Raw genomic sequence first — 21,012 nt, forward strand, 5'->3', positions numbered from 1 at the left:
TGTACAGTCCTCCAACCTCATCGGTGACCGTGTATCTTGTGTACAGTCCTCTAACCTTATGGGGTGACCGCGTGTCCTGCGCATGGTCCTCTGACCTCAGGGGTGACAGCATGTCCTGTCCTCTCACCTCAAGGGGTGACTGCGTGTCCTGTGTACATACCTCTAACCTCAGGGGGTGATAGCATGTCCTGCGTACAGTCCTCTAACCTCAGGAGGTGACCGTGTGTCCTGCGCACAGTCCTCGAACCTCAGGGGGTGACTGCGTGTCCTGTGTACAGACCTCTAACCTCAGGGGGTGACCGCGTGTCCTGTGTACAGTCCTCTAACCTCAGGAGGTGACCGTGTATCCTGTGTACAGTGATCTAACCTCAGGGGGTGACCGCGTGTCCTGTGTACAGTCCTCTAACCTCAGGGGGCGACCATGTGTCCTGCACACAGTCCTCGAACCTCAGGGGGTGACCGTGTGTCCTGCGCACAGTCCTCGAACCTCAGGGGGTGACTGCGTGTCCTGTGTACAGACCTCTAACCTCAGGGGGTGACCGCGTGTCCTGTGTACAGTCCTCTAACCTCAGGAGGTGACCGTGTATCCTGTGTACAGTGATCTAACCTCAGGGGGTGACCGCGTGTCCTGTGTCCAGTCCTCTAACCTCAGGGGATGACCAGGTATTCTATGTACAGTCCTCTAACCTCAGGAGGTGACCGTGTGTCCTGTGTACAGTCCTCTAACCTCAGGAGGTGACCGTGTGTCCTGTGTACAGTCCTCTAACCTCAGGAGGTGACCGTGTGTCCTGTGTACAGACCTCTAAGCTCAGGGGGTGACCGTGTATCCTGTGTAAGTCCTCTAACCTCAGGGGGTGACTGCGTGTCCTGTGTACAGTCCTCTAACCTCAGGGTTGACAGTGTATCCTGTGTACAGTTCTCTAACCTCAGGGGGTGACCGCGTGTCCTGTGTACAGTCCTCTAACCTCAGGGGGTGACCGCGTGTCCTGTGTACAGTCCTCTAACCTCAGGGGGTGACTGCGTGTCCTGTGTACAGTCCTCTAACCTCAGGGGGTGACTGCGTGTCCTGTGTACAGTCCTCTAACCTCAGGGTTGACCGTGTGCCCTGTGTACATTCTCTAACCTAAGGGGGAGACCGCATGTCCTGTGCATGGTCCTCTTACCTAACGGGGTGACCGCATGTCCTGCATACAGTCCCCTATTCTCAGGGGGTGACCGTGTGTCCTGTGTACAGTCCTCTAACCTCAGGGGGGTGATCGCGTGTCCTGTGCACAGTCCTCTAACCTCAGGGGGTGATCGCGTGTCCTGCACATGGTCCTCTAACCTCGGGGGGTGACCGCGTGTCCGGTGTACAGTCCTGTAACCTCAGGGAGTGACCGAGTATCCTGTGTCCAGTCCTCTAACCTCAGGGAGTGACCGCGTGTCCTGTGTACAGTCCTCTAACCTCAGAGGGGTGACCACGTGTCCTGTGCACAGTCCTCTAACCTCAGGGAGTGACCGCGTGTCCTGTGCACAGTCCTCTAACCTCAGGGAGTGACCGCGTGTCCTGTGTCCAGTCCTTTAACCTCAGGGGGGTGACCTTGTGTCCAGTCCTCTAACCTCATGGGATGACCACATGTCCCGTGTACAGTCCTCTAACCTCAGGGGGGTGACCATGTGTCCTGTGTACAGTCCTCTAACCTCAGGCGATGACCATGTGTCCTGTGCACAGTCCTCTAACCTCAGGGGGGTGACCACGTGTCCTGTGCACAGTCCTCTAACCTCAGGGGGGTGACCACATGTCCTGTGCACAGTCCTCTTTCCTCAGGGGTTGACCGCTTGTCCAATGTACAGTCCTCTAACTTCAGGGGGTGACCGCGTGGTCCTGCGTACCGTCCTTTAATCTCAGTGGGTGACCGCGTGTCCTGTGTACAGTCCTCTAACCTCAGGGGGGGGATGGCTGTACAGTCCTTTAACCTCAGGGGTGACTAAGTGTCCTGTGTAAGTCCTCTAAACTAAGCGAGATACTGCATGTCCTGTGCTTCGTCCTCTTACCTCAGGGGGTAACCGCGTGTCGTGTCCTGTCCTCCAACCTCAGGGGGTGACCGCATGTCCTGTGTACAGACCTCTAACCTCAGGGGGTGACCCCGTGTCCTGTCCTCTAACCTCAGGGGGTGACTGCGTGTCCTGTGTAGAGTCCTCTAACCTCAGGGGGTGACTGTGTGTCCTGTGTACAGTCCTCTAACCTCAGGGGGTGACTGTGTGTCCTGTGTACAGTCCTCTAACCTCAGGGGATGACCGCGTGTCCTGTGTACAGTCCTCTAACCTCAGGGGTTGACTGTGTGCCCTGTGTAAGTTCTCTAACCTCAGGGGGTGACCGCATGTCCTGTGTACAGACCTCTAACCTCAGGGAGTGACCCTGTGTCCTGTCCTCTAACCTCAGGGGGTGACTGCGTGTCCTGTGTAAGTCCTCTAACCTCAGGGGGCGACTGCGTGTCCTGTGTACAGTCCTCTAACCTCAGGGTTGACCGTGTGCCCTGTGTACATTCTCTAACCTAAGGGGGAGACCGCATGTCCTGTGCATGGTCCTCTTACCTAACGGGGTGACCGCATGTCCTGCATACAGTCCCCTATTCTCAGGGGGTGACCGTGTGTCCTGTGTACAGTCCCCTAACCTTAGGCGGTTACCGTGTGCCCTGTGTAAGACCTCTAACCTAAGGGGGTGACCGCATGTCCTGTGTACAGTCCTCCAACCTCATCGGTGACCGTGTATCTTGTGTACAGTCCTCTAACCTTATGGGGTGACCGCGTGTCCTGCGCATGGTCCTCTGACCTCAGGGGTGACAGCATGTCCTGTCCTCTCACCTCAAGGGGTGACTGCGTGTCCTGTGTACAGACCTCTAACCTCAGGGGGTGACCGCGTGTCCTGTGTACATACCTCTAACCTCAGGGGGTGATAGCATGTCCTGCGTACAGTCCTCGAACCTCAGGAGGTGACCGTGTGTCCTGCGCACAGTCCTCGAACCTCAGGGGGTGACTGCGTGTCCTGTGTACAGACCTCTAACCTCAGGGGGTGACCGCATGTCCTGTGTACAGTCCTCTAACCTCAGGAGGTGACCGTGTATCCTGTGTACAGTGATCTAACCTCAGGGGGTGACCGCGTGTCCTGTATCCAGTCCTCTAACCTCAGGGGATGACCAGGTATTCTGTGTACAGTCCTCTAACCTCAGGAGGTGACCGTGTGTCCTGTGTACAGTCCTCTAACCTCAGGAGGTGACCGTGTGTCCTGTGTACAGACCTCTAAGCTCAGGGGGTGACTGCTTGTCCTGTGTACAGTCCTCTAACCTCAGGGGGTGACCGTGTATCCTGTGTACAGTCCTCTAACCTCAGGGGGTGACCGTGTATCCTGTGTACAGTCCTCTAACCTCAGGGTTGACCGTGTGCCCTGTGTACATTCTCTAACCTAAGGGGGAGACCGCATGTCCTGTGCATGGTCCTCTTACCTAACGGGGTGACCGCATGTCCTGCATACAGTCCCCTATTCTCAGGGGGTGACCATGTGTCCTGTGTACAGTCCCCTAACCTTAGGCGGTTACCGTGTGCCCTGTGTAAGACCTCTAACCTAAGGGGGTGACCGCATGTCCTGTGTACAGTCCTCCAACCTCATCGGTGACCGTGTATCTTGTGTACAGTCCTCTAACCTTATGGGGTGACCGCGTGTCCTGCGCATGGTCCTCTGACCTCAGGGGTGACAGCATGTCCTGTCCTCTCACCTCAAGGGGTGACTGCGTGTCCTGTGTACATACCTCTAACCTCAGGGGGTGACCGCGTGTCCTGTGTACATACCTCTAACCTCAGGGGGTGATAGCATGTCCTGCGTACAGTCCTCGAACCTCAGGAGGTGACCGTGTGTCCTGCGCACAGTCCTCGAACCTCAGGGGGTGACTGCGTGTCCTGTGTACAGACCTCTAACCTCAGGGGGTGACCGCATGTCCTGTGTACAGTCCTCTAACCTCAGGAGGTGACCGTGTATCCTGTGTACAGTGATCTAACCTCAGGGGGTGACCGCGTGTCCTGTATCCAGTCCTCTAACCTCAGGGGATGACCAGGTATTCTGTGTACAGTCCTCTAACCTCAGGAGGTGACCGTGTGTCCTGTGTACAGTCCTCTAACCTCAGGAGGTGACCGTGTGTCCTGTGTACAGACCTCTAAGCTCAGGGGGTGACTGCTTGTCCTGTGTACAGTCCTCTAACCTCAGGGGGTGACCGTGTATCCTGTGTACAGTCCTCTAACCTCAGGGGGTGACCGTGTATCCTGTGTACAGTCCTCTAACCTCAGGGTTGACCGTGTGCCCTGTGTACATTCTCTAACCTAAGGGGGAGACCGCATGTCCTGTGCATGGTCCTCTTACCTAACGGGGTGACCGCATGTCCTGCATACAGTCCCCTATTCTCAGGGGGTGACCATGTGTCCTGTGTACAGTCCCCTAACCTTAGGCGGTTACCGTGTGCCCTGTGTAAGACCTCTAACCTAAGGGGGTGACCGCATGTCCTGTGTACAGTCCTCCAACCTCATCGGTGACCGTGTATCTTGTGTACAGTCCTCTAACCTTATGGGGTGACCGCGTGTCCTGCGCATGGTCCTCTGACCTCAGGGGTGACAGCATGTCCTGTCCTCTCACCTCAAGGGGTGACTGCGTGTCCTGTGTACAGACCTCTAACCTCAGGGGGTGACCGCGTGTCCTGTGTACATACCTCTAACCTCAGGGGGTGATAGCATGTCCTGCGTACAGTCCTCTAACCTCAGGAGGTGACCGTGTGTCCTGCGCTCAGTCCTCGAACCTCAGGGGGTGACCGCGTGTCCTGTGTACAGACCTCTAACCTCAGGGGGTGACCGCATGTCCTGTGTACAGTCCTCTAACCTCAGGAAGTGACCGTGTATCCTGTGTACAGTGATCTAACCTCAGGGGGTGACCGCGTGTCCTGTGTCCAGTCTTCTAACCTCAGGGGATGACCAGGTATTCTGTGTACAGTCCTCTAACCTCAGGAGGTGACCGTGTGTCCTGTGTACAGTCCTCTAACCTCAGGAGGTGACCGTGTGTCCTGTGTACAGACCTCTAAGCTCAGGGGGTGACTGCTTGTCCTGTGTACAGTCCTCTAACCTCAGGGGGTGACCGTGTATCCTGTGTACAGTCCTCTAACCTCAGGGGGTGACCGTGTATCCTGTGTACAGTCCTCGAACCTCAGGGTTGACCGTGTGCCCTGTGTACATTCTCTAACCTAAGGGGGAGACCGCATGTCCTGTGCATGGTCCGCTTACCTTAAGGGGTGACCGCATGTCCTGCATACAGTCCCCTATTCTCAGGGGGTGACCGTGTGTCCTGTGTACAGTCCCCTAACCTTAGGCGGTTACCGTGTGCCCTGTGTAAGACCTCTAACCTAAGGGGGTGACCGCATGTCCTGTGTACAGTCCTCCAACCTCATCGGTGACCGTGTATCTTGTGTACAGTCCTCTAACCTCAGGAGGTGACCGTGTGTCCTGCGCTCAGTCCTCGAACCTCAGGGGGTGACCGCGTGTCCTGTGTACAGTCCTCTAACCTCAGGAGGTGACCGTGTGTCCTGTGTACAGACCTCTAAGCTCAGGGGGTGACCGTGTATCCTGTGTAAGTCCTCTAACCTCAGGGGGTGACTGCGTGTCCTGTGTACAGTCCTCTAACCTCAGGGTTGACAGTGTATCCTGTGTACAGTTCTCTAACCTCAGGGGGTGACCGCGTGTCCTGTGTACAGTCCTCTAACCTCAGGGGGTGACCGCGTGTCCTGTGTACAGTCCTCTAACCTCAGGGGGTGACTGCGTGTCCTGTGTACAGTCCTCTAACCTCAGGGGGTGACCGCGTGTCCAGTGTACAGTCCTCTAACCTCAGGGGGTGACCGTGTATCCTGTGTACAGTCCTCTAACCTCAGGGGGTGACCACGTATTCTGTGTACAGTCCTCTAACCTCAGGGGGTGACCGTGTATCCTGTGTACAGTCCTCTAACCTCAGGGGGTGACCACGTATTCTGTGTACAGTCCTCTAACCTCAGGGGGTGACTGCGTGTCTTGTGTATTCCTCTAACCTCATGGGATGACAGCGTGTCCTGTGTCCTCAGGGGGAGACCACGTGTCATGTGCACAGTCCTCATAATAAAGCCTGCTAGTTCTCTGTATTGACCCTTAATGTATTTGTACGAAGGTGGATTAATATGTACCTGTGATTGAAGACAGGTGGCGCTGCTGAGGAAAGTTTGTATTACTATCGTGTACTATCTTTCAAACAACGCCATACAAATTTTTAGATGAATTAATAGGTTGGTTTTTTTTCCCACCACTACAATGCACCAGCGCCCTTATCCGGAATGGTTGCGTCCAAATTGCATGAATTGCACTGTGTGAGCAGTGGGCAGCAGAGCCCATGGGAACACCCAGCATTTCGGAGGCGTTCCCGTGAATATGCTGGGCTCTCCCATGCAAATGGCCCGGTGAAGCGGGTGCCGCAGCTGCCCGTCTGCTTTCCGCACAGGGTGCTTGCAGAGGTTAGACACCAGAGAGGTGTCTTACATCTGCGAATGTTGGAGAAATCATTCTATCATTGGCGACACCGAATGTTTTCTCCCCTACACCCAAGGCTGTGAATGGATGGTTCTTCTAAACATCCATTTGCAGCTGTGCGGGGGATCACGGCGTGCAGAGGGGAGGGGGGGGGGTCACGGCTGGCGCTTGGTGGACTCGCTTTGCAAGTCAACCAGAATAAGGTGTTATATGCCTTTAGGAAAGAGGAAGACACAAGCAAGACATGACTGAAAAAGTCAGATTTAATTAAATAGAAATGTACAAATTCAGTCGGAGCAGTAGCGCTGGTTAATTAACAGAAAGTTACTATGCAACAAGATCAAACTACGAGAGATTTGTTATAGTAACGCTCGGCATCTACATGATCTCTAACCCCAGGTTATTGGAGCACTGTATTCACAACTATTCACAAAATAAATTAAAAGTGTATGTTACCATCGGACTGTGCTACCAGCAGCAGGGGTGCCCCGGCGTGTGCCGGACCAAGGCAGCGGCACTGGGCACTAATGGGCAGCCTCCGCCCAATACCTGGTCCAGCGCACATCAGCCTCCGCCCAATACCTGGTCCAGCGCACATCAGCCTCCGCCCAATACCTGGTCCAGCACACATCAGCCTCCGCCCAATACCTGGTCCAGCACACATCAGCCTCCGCCCAATACCTGGTCCAGCACACATCAGCCTCCGCCCAATACCTGGTCCAGCACACATCAGCCTCCACCCAATACCTGGTCCAGCACACATCAGCCTCCGCCCAATACCTGGTCCAGCACACATCAGCCTCCACCCAATACCTGGTTCAGCGCACATCAGCCCACGACATGTGCAAGTGACAGGTCAATGATTCATGGCAGAAAGCAAAACAAGGACATGAATAGGACAATACACGTGTGTACACTGTGCGGCAGGCACCGCCCGGACAGAGGCTATGGCTCCAGCAGCGGACGGGTCTCTTCCAGGTGGATGGGATATTCTGCAGATGAAGACTCATTATATCCTCTCAATGTCATTTTCCTGTTTAACCAATAAGATATTGTTATTTCATAGCGAATAGGGTGATTCCAGACTGCATATAGAGAGGCGGCCATTGCATCATTGTGTCCTATCTGTGCAGATTTATATACAGTAAGCGGCTGACTGGTCACTAACAAAGGATCTAATGGATGAGCGCACTACGGATCAGGTTCTACTAACCCTACAGTAACACCTATACTCCTCTAGGACATCAGCATTGCCACATAACAGCACCCTGCATACTAGAGGCCTACTGAGAATAAGGACCACTTGTGGCCATAATAAAGGACAATTCTTAACCTGTGTCCCTCCACTAACACCTGTACTTGGATGGGGCAGAGGACCAGGACGTCACTGCAGGACACCGCCCACGGGTGATTATACAGCCTATCCGGCTCATTTACCAGAGGACAGCGAGAGGGCTTCTTCAATATTCCGGGGAACAGATGGCAGGAAGAAATGAAAGGCCCCATTCTCCACATTACAAGTTATACTTCGCCATTGATCAGAGAGGTTCTCCTCTAGCGAGGATTTGGTGACAGACGGGGGGAGGAACTTGCACCTCACCTCTGAGAGCTCATCACTTAACCCTTCCTTACACTGTGGGGGGGATTAGGCAGAAATGTGACTCTCCTACCAGCGGCTGATATGAAATAGCCTAGCATACCCCTCTCCGTAATCCCTAGAGATGGTACAGAGCACCGAGGGAAGATAACAGGACACAACGGTTCTGCTAGTTAGGGGACTTTAGCCATAAAGAACCCATAACAGGTCACATTTCCCAGGCCACCTGGTAGAGGCACAGGTGTAATCATTAGTTACTGACACATTTCCCAGGTCACCCGGCAGGTATAATCATTACTCACTGACAAGGTTTCCCAGGTAACCCAGCAGGTGCACATGAGTAATCATTACCCACCAACACATTTTTAAAGATCTACAGGTGGAGCTATTTATTACTCTTTCCATTGTGCGAGGCAACCTGGAAAACAAGGAACTGTTAAGGGTCCTTGGGAGCAGAGTTTGGACACACTGATTTAAGGCTTCCGAGTACTATCCAGTGCGAGTTGTACTTCCAGGATGCGCACAGAGACCCCTCCATTAGGAGGTGCTGGCAGCCCAGGAGATTAGTATTTATGTAAAGCAGACACAGTTATACAATACAATGAAATGCTTCTGTAGGGTATGAAGCCGCACACCGGATCCATTACACCACGCCATTAGTTATCAGGAAACACCTGTATTCTCTCACCACAAATTATAAACCAAGCAAAAGAATTCACAGCAGATGATTAAACGTTGTAAAGATGTTCTAGGTAGTGGTGCCCACATCTGACATGGATCAGAGGAATACGCAGCCGATTACACATTAGTGTCAGAAGAACGACCGCCCTCGTCATGTATAGCATCTGCTGACAGGGGCTCGGACACTTGGACAGAACGGCTCCACATTGAGCACCTGCACTCCGCATCGGGCTAATCTACTACATCTTCTAAGGAGGAAACATGGAGGCGTCGCTCAAAGGCACCAATCAGAATCTTGCGGCCTTGGTTTAAAACGCACTAAAGGACAGCTAGACCCTGGTTGGTGGATAGGAGACACGCCTTCACTTTTATGGAGCTTCGGTAAATCTAATCTAATCCTATGACTTCATGGAACTTGTTGGTACATCATCTGTATCTCCCCTAGAACCCTTACGTAGGTTTCAGCTGTTATTCAGATAGACAGACCGCCTAGCTGCAATCATGTATGGACCCAGAGTCCTCCTTGCACAGTGAACATGAAGCAGGACCTATACCCTAGGCTCATATGTATGGTTGGGCCAGCTGCAGCATTTCCCCAGGAGTCCCGCCAATGTATTCACCAATCTCAGTGCAACAAAGGTGCGGATTCTTCTGCGGTAATGATCCAGTGTCCACAATGAGTGCCACCGGTCTAATCATCTACACCAACACATCAGTGCCTGACAGTTGGGACTAATCCACTTGGCTGCAGTTCACGGGGCATTTTATATCATATCCGGGGGTAGAGGGGGGGGGGGGGGGGGTGTCTTCTGTGAAGTCTATTCTGCATCTCGCTCAGTGCTTATACTGTAGGAAACCTGATCAAACCCACCACCACCACCACACGAACACAGCAAGCCAAGTTCCACCAGCTAAGCATTGCCACCAGGAAGCTGTGACGTTATACCTTACTTCTGAAGAGCGGTTTGGCGCCCGGCCCACAGTACTCATTGTAGATGAGTTTAAACAAGAAGAGGTGGAAGAGGGTGATCAAGGAGGCCACACTGAACCAGAAGAGAAAGGGCAGTCCTGGGTACTGCTTGGCCATGTGCTCCTCGTGTGCCAATATCTCCTTCAGGTGCAAGGTGTGCCTCAAGTCCTGCAAATGCGTCAGCTCTGTGGAGATGTACAGCAATGGGGTCAAAGGCTGGGTCACAAGCACAGGGAACCGATGCCCTCGGACTTCTGATGTCAGTTCCACCGGATCGTGTAAGCACCCTGCTTCGCAGGCGTAGAGCTTTACCACCTTGTCCTGGAACTTTACCGAGACGTGGAGAAAGGGCTTCTCATCTTGGTCAAGCAGGACGGCCAAGTTGATCAGATCTCTGTTATAATGGATCCCTCGTAGAGAATAGCTGTTGTGAAGGACGTGGGGGTCAGACTGGAACTGCAGGTGGTTCTCCGTGAACTGCAGACCTCCGAAGCTCAGCATCATTGCCTGCATAAGGCCGTGCGCCCCGGCCAGCACCAGGCTCTTGCAGCCTCGCTTCTGTAGGGTCAGTTTCCACAGATCCCACAGCTGTAGGAGCTGTGGAACCCCACTCAGGCTGCTAGGCCACAGATTGTCGGCATGCATGCTGGAGTGGCCGCTGAAACAGTGGTCAGCGTAATTCAGGGTCAGCTCCATCTTCTCCCGCTCCTCGTTGCTTATAATGGGATCTACCAGCGGAGCCGGAGCGCAGGACAGGATGTAGTAGAGAGTCATATTGATGGTGTCGCTGGATGGAGTGTGTGGGTCCTTCATCTTTCCCATCTCAATGCCTAAACACAAAGGTCACAAAATTAAGACACACACTGCAGATTGTGGAGCAGTAATTATACACAACGACATTACTGAGTGGTGGAACCACAATGCACCAATAACAAAACCCATTGAACTTTCTAGAAAGACGATTGCACTTATAAACCGACCCACATGTTCCCTGGTTACTCTGCAGCTATTGTGAAACTACACATCCCAGCATGCCCTGCCACGGTTTAGCATTCCCCAGTAGCAAGAGGTGGCTGGGGATGCTGGGACTTGTAGTTTCACAACAGATTGAGAGCCACACGTTGGCCAGGAACCAAACAAACAGCAGTTTCATCCCAAAATAATAAACACGCCTGGTTCTGAATTTACTAATAGATTTTGGGTTTCAAAATCTGCCAGGGGTCAGCAGCTAAAGCTGTGTAAAGACTACGCAATATTTTTAAACAATATGCACGATTACAATATCGCAAACTATATCTTTAGCTAGTGTTCATTCTAGCACCCGCTATCTTTGAAAACCCATGCAGTTCCTCTTCCCTGCCTGGGGTGTCGATGTTTGCTGTAGTGCTTCTAGCACAGATTGGTCTGTATATTAGCACTGATATGCAAACCAGACCTCTGCTAGAAACACCACAGCAGACAGTGACACCCCAGGCAAGGAAGAGGAACTGCATTGATTTTCAGAGATAGCAGGTGCTAGAATGAACACTATCTTTAGCAATGATCGTTAACGCCCGTCCTTTGAACAGAAGTCAGATTCTGCATATATCGCCAACAACTGCACGTTCAGCTGGGGCCTGGTGACATCACGAACGACATTAGTCACTTTGTCTGCACTAGATCTGTTGCCCGGGAGCCCCAGCGATATCATATAGTGTGTAACCAGCTTAATGAACGGTGTTGCTTAGTAAATCTGGCACCAAATCTCCGGGGAGAGAGAGACTAAACTTCAGAATATATCTTAAGCTGTGTACACATGGTGCAATATCGCTGGCAATATGGTCGCTGAGCATTTTGCCAGCGATTTGTTTGTGCTGCAGCAATAAATCGCCGGGTTTACGCTCCCCTGTTCAGCCTCCTAATGGTCGCTGCTCTCCTGCGATCATCTGATTCCCCCCCGGCAGAGTCTCCTGTTCCACAGATGGTCGCTGATGAACAGGAGACACTGAGCAATATATTGCACCGTGTGTACACAGCTTAGGAACACAATATTCCTCTTCAGAGGTTCAGCCCCAGTCCTCAGGAACCACCAACAGGACATGTTTTCTGAATGTCTCTAATCATGCAAAGGTGAACTAGAGTGCTAGGTCAGTAATTATAACACCTGCTAGGCAGAGATCCATGGCCTATTGGGGCTCCTTGTGGGGTTTGGGGGAGAGCCCTGCTCTTTTTTAAAGAATAAGGTCTGCGGGTAACTTGGTATAATATATAATGCATCATTCGGCCGGTCAGGAAGATGACCTATAGTTGTCACATGATCTATATATTGGTGACACAGTCTCTTCATGCTACAAGTCTCAGATGTAACAAAAGAAGGTTTGCCAGTCGCACTGGAGAAGTGTGATTTAATGTGCTTTGAGGACCCCTTTATTTAGTATTAAACAATATCTAGTTAGGGGTGTGCTGCCGTTGGACAATTAGTATATCAAATTTAGAAAAGGAAAGAAAGATTGTCACATGGAAGGCGCACCTGGAGAGAAAAGATTTATAAAATATAACTTTTATTCTTTATTTTTTAAGAACTGCGACATATAAAAACACACATATAAGGGTAAGACAAGGTAAGTATTAAAAGGGGATATTGACCCCAACGTAGTGTATCCCACATATTCCCAATTTTTGTTGTGATTTTATGTACTCTTTGTACCAGATTGGATCAGCGCGTTGTCAGTGTGTATTCTTTTATTTGTTGGACGGCAAGTTGGTGATTTTATGTTCGAACATTTCTATGTGGTTTTGATACACAATTATTTTGCACAATAAGGCAGATTAGTGACTGTTGTGGTATGCACCCCTCGAGTGATCGTCTATATATTATGCCGGGGGTATCCACTAAATTTCCTTCTGCTCACACAATGTAAATGATATTAAATTATCCGTGCCGCTGTGTATGGGTGTAGCACAGGGGGAACTCCCGGTCAGAGCTACCACCGATGGCGTCGCGCCTCCCGCAGGCTTCTCCCTGTGTAGTGGGAGAGAGCCGCGTCGGACGCCGTGTGCACTGGCGCCACTGTACTAGTGTACTACCATCCGCCGGCTTCTCCCTGGATAGCTGGAGAGAGCCGCGCCGGACACTACTACACACGGCGTCCGACGAGGCTCTCTCCCACTACACAGGGAGAAGCCTGCGGGAGGCCCGGCGCCATCGGTGGTAGCACTGACCGGGCGTTCCCCCTGTGCTACACCCATACACAGCGGCACAGATAATTTAATATCATTTACATTGTGTGAGCAGAAGGAAATTTAGTGGATACCCCCGGCATAATATATAGCCGATCACTCGAGGGGTGCATAACACAACAGTCACTAATCTGCCTTTTTTTGCAAAATAATTGTGTATCAAAACCACATAGAAATGTTCGAACATAACATCACCAACTTGCCCTCCAACAAATAAAAGAATTCACACTGACAACGCGCTGATCCAATCTGGTACAAAGAGTACATAAAATCACAACAAAAATTGGGAATATGTGGGATCCACTACGTTGGGGTCAATATCCCCTTTTAATACTTACCTTGTCTTACCCTTATATGTGTGTTTTTATATGTCGCAGTTCTTAAAAAATAAAGAATAAAAGTTATATTTTATAAATCTTTTCTCCCCAGGTGCGCCTTCCATGTGACAATCTTTCTTTCCTTTTCTAAAAAAATAAATAAAAAAAAAAAAAAGTCACAGACGTATGTCCTCACTCCGGCTCACTGTGGCCAGATCCCTGGGCAGGGTCCATGCTGTTTTCAGTACACATACTAAAAGCAGGTTTCAGACTAAACAGAAATCATGCCAGATCCTCCTGCACGCCTCCCTAAGCCACAGCAATCCAGTAGGTATGACCTTCAATACTGACCTGAAAGACAGATCCGTTATCAGCCGGCTACTACGTACCTGTTCTGGCTATCACCCTACAGGGAACCAGATCTGTCACATGACATAGGACAGAACATACAGCAGAGTCCAACACCTCACCCTGCATGGAACCAGATCGGTCACATGACATAGGACAGAACATACAGCAAAGTCCAACACCTCACCCTGCATGGAACCAGATCTGTCACATGACATAGGACAGAACATACAGCAGAGTCCAACACCTCACCCTGCAGGGAACTAGATCGGTCACAGGACAGAACATACAGCAGAGTCCAACACCTCACCCTGCAGGGAACCAGATCAGTCACATGACAGGACAGAACGTACAGCAGAGTCCAACACCCCACTCTGCAGGGAACCAGATCGGTCACATGACATAGGACAGAACGTACAGCAGAGTCCAACACCTCACTCTGCAGGGAACCAGATTGGTCACATGACATAGGACAGAACATACAGCAGAGTCCAACACCTCACTCTGCAGGGAACCAGATTGGTCACATGACATAGGACAGAACGTACAGCAGAGTCCAACACCTCACTCTGCAGGGAACCAGATCGGTCACATGACATAGGACAGAACGTACAGCAGAGTCCAACACCTCAACCAGGAGAACTTCCAGGACTCTGTGATAATACAGCAGCTGTACCGTCCATTAGATTTATATATCTAATACTGATCTCCTGATCTACACTGTGTCACTGGTTACATACATTCTCTAGCAGACAGTATCTATGGTACAGGACAATACTGACTTGACTGCTCCGGTATAATGCATACAAGGTCGACATGCATTATGTTGACCACTGACTGTTGACATGGCTTAGGATGACACATGTTGACATGGCTGGAATGTCGACAAGCATTCAGTTGACAATGGCTAGGTCAACAGTCAAAAGATCGACATGGGTTTTTTTACTTTTTTTTTGAGCCAACATGTGCCGACAGGCAGTATTTCATGCCCTATAATCTATTAGTGTGTGGAGGGAGAACAGAATAGTGTGCGGAGCATAGCGTGGCACCATGCCCCAAGCATAGCGATTGGACACAAAAAATATGAAAAACCCATCTCAACCTTTTCACCGTCTACCTAGCCATTGTTGACCTAATGCTTGTGTCAACCTTTTTCATCTGCCAACCTTCAGTGATCAGCCCATTGTATGTCAAACTAATATTGGTCGACACAATGACCCAAACCCACTTGCACCTACCTCTAGTGCTCATTCTAGCACCCAACATTTTCTAAAACCTGTGCCATTCCTCTCCTCTGCCTGGGGTGCTTATAGCACAGGTGTGGTCTGCATATCAGTGCTGAAATACAGACCATGCTGTAGAGTATAAAGCACCACAGCAGAAAATAGTGCTCATTCTAGCACTCGCCTTCTTTGAAAACCCATGCAGTTCATCTTCCCTGCCTGTTGTGGTGTTTTTAGCACAGGTCCAGTTTACATATCAGTGCCGAGATACAGACCACACTGTGCTAGAAGCACTACCGCAGACAGCGACACCCCATGCAAGGAAGAGGAACTGCATGGGTTTTCAAAGATGGCAGGTGCTAGAATGAACATTAAAAAAGCGTCACCCCAGTTAGGGGAGCGGAACGGCACAGGATTTGGAATATGCTAGAATGAGCACAACCTACCTAGAAGAATGCATCATTTATACAGACACTACACCAGGCCTGGCTAACCTGTGGCTCTCCAGATGTTGTCAAACTACAAATCCCATCATGCCTTGCCACAGTTTTGATATAAGGGAGTGTTAAAACTGTGTCAAGGCATGCTGGGATTTGTAGTTTCACAACATCTGGAGAGCCACAGGTTGGCCTGTCCTGCACTACACGTGAAGGATGGAATCCTAGGAGGAGACACATGTAAAAACCTACGCTGCCAAACGCAGATGATATCAGCCACATACAGATTAATCATTACTGGGCATGTCGGTAATAACATGAGAAGGTGAGCAACGTGCAACTGTATCTAGGATCATCTTCACAACGCAATACCAGGAGAGGTCTGCTCTACAATCTGTCCACAGAGGTGGCAACAATGTAACCCAATATTGCCCCTTGGAGGTCGTACCGAGCGGCAGAACAGACCTGCGTGTAGAAACGTTAATGTGGGTAAAACAGATGCAACAGCAAATGTAGCAGCCAGATGAACAGGTTGACTGTGTGAGACTATTTCATTACCTGAAACAAACAGGTCTGACCAGATCTGTTGATGCTCATTAAACAGGTCATCAGGCCTCATGCGCATCAGATCCACCATCTCCTTCTTAGCTGACTCTCGTAATTTACTGAAGCTTTCATCCACCTTTCCCGAGTCAATAGGTTCAGATGCATAGATGACTGAGAACACGGTTTCATCAAACTCTGATTTGGGGTTGACTTGCACCCGGTTAACCAGTTTTTTGGTGGCAACCACAACCAGAATACTTTTACCATCCTCTATGGACACCCGGCCGGAGAAGAGAAGGAACTGTCGGTCTTGAACCTTCTCCATGCTGGTGGAAAACTTGGCTCCGCTGAATGCCTTCTGAGATGTGATGTCAAAAGCAGCCATCCTTTCACTAGGATTTGACACATGAATCCTCTGTACGAATACATGAGGCCTGCTTTTGTGCGCAAAATAGTCTTCACGGACGTAAACGCAATCGCGCGCCGAATCTGTTGGTGCAATTTTCAAGCACCGAATTGTCCGTATTACGCCTTCTCTAAGCACAACGGCGGTAGCGTGGACCTCTGCTTCTGCCCCCAGGTTCTTTACAAATATCAAAGGGGAATAGTCGGTCATGTGAAATGGAACCGACAGAGAAGACACCCACAAATTATTTTTTCCGACGTCAACAAGAATATATCCATTGCCAACCATGGCCGGACCATGTAATCTAGTCTCTTCTCCTGGGTAGGCTACCAGCATTAGGTCCCCCTTTTCAGACAACGTTCTCCATTGTTTACTTTGGGTCTGCAAGCAAATTCCAGAAGCACCCCATGGCTGACCTGAATGCCACAAGGATCTGTAGATCGATCCAGAGGAAATAAACCAGTATATTATCAGAAAGAAACCCAAGACCGCAAGTACTCGACGCGCCCAGCTGCTAGACAGCAGTCCCGGGAACACCTTGAGTCTCTGCTGTAGCCACATCTGGAATGCTGGGTATAGTAATCTCCAAGGCAAGGCTGGTCCTGGTGGGTGGGAGTATTCAGATCCCAGAGTCGGAAATCATCTGTCTCAGCTTGCTGTTGGGTAGAAGGGATTAAATCGTACTGGAAGCATAAGTACCCCTCATATGGGCTTCCTACAGACCAGACACTGATATAACTACTGAGCACTTCACGTCTACAGGTATCTCACAGAGTGTAAGAGAACCCCCCACACAACCTGCCCTCACTATGAGCCCACCTGCTACTCTGCTCTTACTCACGTGACCCCCCCCCCCCACTACTCAGCCCACCTGCTACTCTGCTCTTACTCACGTGACCCCCCCCCCACTACTCAGCCCACCTGCTACTCTTCTCTTACTCAAGTGACCCCCCACTACTCAGCCCTCACTATGAGCCCACCTGCTACTCTGCTCTTACTCACGTGACCCCCCCCACTACTCAGCCCACCTGCTACTCTTCTCTTACTCAAGTGACCCCCCACTACTCAGCCCTCACTATGAGCCCACCTGCTACTCTACTCTTACTCAAGTGACCCCCCCACTACTCAGTCCTCACTATGAGCCCACCTGCTACTCAGGCGACCACTCACTTATCAGTCGTCACTTTGCTACTTAAACTCTGAGCCCACCCCTATTTTACCCTCACTCAGAGCCTGCCCCCTACTCAGCCCTCACTCAGAGCCCACTCACCTCCCAGCCCTCACTCAGAGCCCCCCTGCTACTTACTTACCACCTTACCCAGATGGCCTCCCCTACTCTTATTGCCTGCTCTCACTCACTTACACCCAGCGCACACTACACTTGGAGCTCAGTTACAGCTCACTCATCCGTTACTCCGGGCCCCCGCTCCCCTTCCGCTCTGTGCCCAGCGCCCGCTCCCCGGGACCTCCTGTCACCTCAGCTCTCCCTACAACGCGGAAGTGTCACCAACGCCTGGCGCGGCTCGCGAGACCTGCGGGGTCTCGGGCTTCCGTCACGTGACAGTCACGCGGGCAAATGGCGTCACAATTATCGCACACTGCGTACAGGACGTGGGGCCTATGTACCAAGCCTCTGAGAGAGATAAAGTACCAGCCGACTGCTGTATGCCATGCTACAGGCTGTGGAGCCTATGTACTAAGCCTCTGAGAGAGATAAAGTACCAGCCGACTGCTTTCTGACATGTTACAGGATGTGGGGCCTATGCACTAAGCCTCAGAGAGAGATAAAGTACCACCCGACTGCTGTCTGCCATGTTACAGGACGTGGGGCCTATGTACCAAGCCTCTGAGAGAGATAAAGTACCAGCCGACTGCTGTATGCCATGCTACAGGCTGTGGAGCCTATGTACTAAGCCTCTGAGAGAGATAAAGTACCAGCCGACTGCTTTCTGACATGTTACAGGATGTGGGGCCTATGCACTAAGCCTCAGAGAGAGAGATAAAGTACCACCCGACTGCTGTATGCCATGCTACAGGCTGTGGAGCCTATGTACTAAGCCTCGGAGAGAGATAAAGTACCAGCCGACTGCTTTCTGACATGTTACAGGATGTGGGGCCTATGCACTAAGCCTCAGAGAGAGATAAAGTACCACCCGACTGCTGTCTGCCATGTTACAGGATGTGGGGCCTATGTACTAAGCCTCTGAGAGAGATAAAGTACCAGCCAACTGCGTTCTGACGTTACAGGATGTGGGGCCTATGTACTAAGCCTCAGAGAGAGAGATAAAGTACCACCGACTGCTGTCTGCCATGTTACAGGATGTGGGGCCTATGTACTAAGCCTCTGAGAGAGATAAAGTACCACCCGACTGCTGTCTGCCATGTTACAGGACGTGGGGCCTATGTACCAAGCCTCTGAGAGAGATAAAGTACCAGCTGACTGCTGTATGCCATGCTACAGGCTGTGGGGCCTATGTACTAAGCCTCTGAGAGAGATAAAGTACCAGCCGACTGCTTTATGCCATGCTACAGGCTGTGGGGCATATGTACTAAGCTTTAGAGAGAGATAAAGTACCACCCGACTGCTGTCTGTCATAGGTTGTGGGGCCTATGTACCAAGCCTCTGAGAGAGATAAAGTACCAGCCGACTGCTGTATGCCATGCTACAGGCTGTGGGGCCTATGTGCAAAGCCTCTGAGAGAGATAACGTACCAGCCGACTGCTATATGCCATGCTACAGGCTGTGGGGCCTATGTACTAAGCCTCAGAGAGAGATAAAGTACCAGCTGACTCCTGTCTGCCATGTTACAGGATTTGGGGCCTATGTACCAAGCCTCTGAGAGAGATAAAGTACCAGCTGACTGCTGTATGCCATGCTACAGGCTATGGGGCCTATGTACTAAGCCTCTGAGAGAGATAAAATACCAGGCGACTGCTGTATGCCATGTTACAGGAGCTGTTTGAATGGTTGGTACTTTATCTCTCACCAAGGCTTAGTAAATCTTCCCCTAAACTGGGAGCACACCAGTGACAGCGCTGAGGTCTGGATGCTTACTGTGGCCCTCACCGTTTATGGGGCCCATATAGCAATGTGACAAGTGCTATGTCTTACTAGGAAACATTCTGGGGGCAGTAAGGGGGGATTCGGTATGGATCCCAGCGTTCAAAATCCTGACGCTGGAATCCCGACAAGGGGGGGCGTGGATCGACCCCCCTTGCGGGCTCGCTGTGCTCGCCACGCATTGGGCCCGGTGCCTCGCTACGCTCGGCACGCTAATTTATTCTCCCTCTGTGGGTGTCGTGGACACCCACGGAGGGAGAAAGTTTTGGGATTCCGGCGTCGGGATTTTGAACGCTGGGATTCCAACCGCCGGGAAATTAACCGCATCCCGTAAGGGGCACCTATGGCGCAGAGGCCAGTTATTGCACAACATCCATTATGATAAGTGAAGGTAGCGGTTAATCACATGTCCTGTATTGCAAGTGACTGACAGTTACCCCCACTCAGACTGACGTTATCTCCACTCAGACCCCCACTCAGACTGATAGTTATCTCAACTCAGACCCCCACTCAGACTGACGTTATCTCCACTCAGACCCCCACTCAGACTGATAGTTATCTCCACTCAGACCCCCACTCAGACTGACGTTATCTCCACTCAGACCCCCACTCAGACTGATAGTTATCTCAACTCAGACCCCCACTCAGACTGACGTTATCTCCACTCAGATCCCCACTCAGACTGATAGTTATCTCAACTCAGACCCCCACTCAGACTGACGTTATCTCCACTCAGACCCCCACTCAGACTGATAGTTATCTCAACTCAGACCCCCACTCAAACTGAAGTTATCTCCACTCAGACCGCCACTCAGACTGACGTTATCTCCACTCAGACCCCCACTCAGACTGATGTTATCTCCACTCAGACTCCCACTCAGAATCCCACTCAGACTGTTATCTCCACTCAGACCCCCACTCAGAATGACACTATCTCCACTCAGACTGACGTTATCTCCACTCAGACCCCCACTCAGACTGTTATCTCCACTCAGATCCCCACTCAGACTGACAGCTATTTCCACTCAGACCCCACTCAGACTGATGTTATCTCCACTCAGTCCCCCACTCAGACTGACAGTTATCTCAACTCAGACCAACACTCAGACTGAAAGTTATCTCAACTCAGACCCCCACTCAGACTGAAGTTATCTCAACTCAGATCCCCACTCAGACTGACAGTTATCTCAACTCAGACCCCCACTCAGACTGTTATATCAACTCAGACCCCCACTCAGACTGATGTTATCTCCACTCAGATCCCCAATCAGACTGACATTATCTCCACTTAAACTGAAGTTATCTCCACTCAGACCGCCACTCAGAATGACACTATCTCCACTCAGACCTCTCAGACTGATGTTATTTCCACTCAGACCCCCACTCAGACTGTTATCTCCACTCAAACTGACATTATCTCCACTCAGATTGACATTATCTCCATTTAGACCTCCACTCAAACTGATGTTATCTCCTCTCAGACTGAAGTTCTCTCCACTCAGACCCCCATTTAGAATGACACTATCTCCACTCAGACCTCCACTCAGACTGATGTTATCTCCACTCAGACCCCAACTCAGACTGTTATCTCCTCTCAGACTGACGTTATCTCCACTCAGACCCCCACTCAGTCTGAAGTTATC

At 51.0% G+C, this 21,012-nt stretch overlaps 1 protein-coding gene across 1 annotated transcript; it reads right to left on the reverse strand.

Moving 5' to 3' along the window:
* Positions 1-6,812: 6,812 nt before the first annotated feature.
* On the reverse strand, positions 6,813-17,865 carry KIAA2013 (KIAA2013 ortholog). The gene is made up of 3 exons (XM_083163464.1): positions 15,915-17,865; positions 9,789-10,642; positions 6,813-7,597 (listed from the first exon to the last, which is right to left on the reverse strand). Exons 1-3 carry the CDS (start codon positions 16,867-16,869, stop codon positions 7,574-7,576), a joined length of 1,833 nt encoding a protein of 610 aa, XP_083019590.1. The 5' UTR covers positions 16,870-17,865; the 3' UTR covers positions 6,813-7,573.
* Between the last annotated feature and the right edge of the window lie 3,147 nt (positions 17,866-21,012).

The sequence above is a fragment of the Crinia signifera genome, chromosome 19 (assembly GCF_055691185.1).
Source record: "Crinia signifera chromosome 19, ASM5569118v1, whole genome shotgun sequence".
Taxonomy (NCBI): domain Eukaryota; kingdom Metazoa; phylum Chordata; class Amphibia; order Anura; family Myobatrachidae; genus Crinia; species Crinia signifera.

Excerpts from the sequence above, each read along its gene's own strand:
- KIAA2013 (XM_083163464.1), bottom strand. The coding sequence starts at position 16,869 with ATGTGGCTACAGCAGAGACTCAAGGTGTTCCCGGGACTGCTGTCTAGC. Across the intron at positions 10,643-15,914 it reads GTCAGACCTGTTTGTTTCAG|GCATTGAGATGGGAAAGATG; the intron begins GTAATGAAATAG and ends CTTTGTGTTTAG. Across the intron at positions 7,598-9,788 it reads AACCGCTCTTCAGAAGTAAG|GAAAATGACATTGAGAGGAT; the intron begins GTATAACGTCAC and ends TTGGTTAAACAG.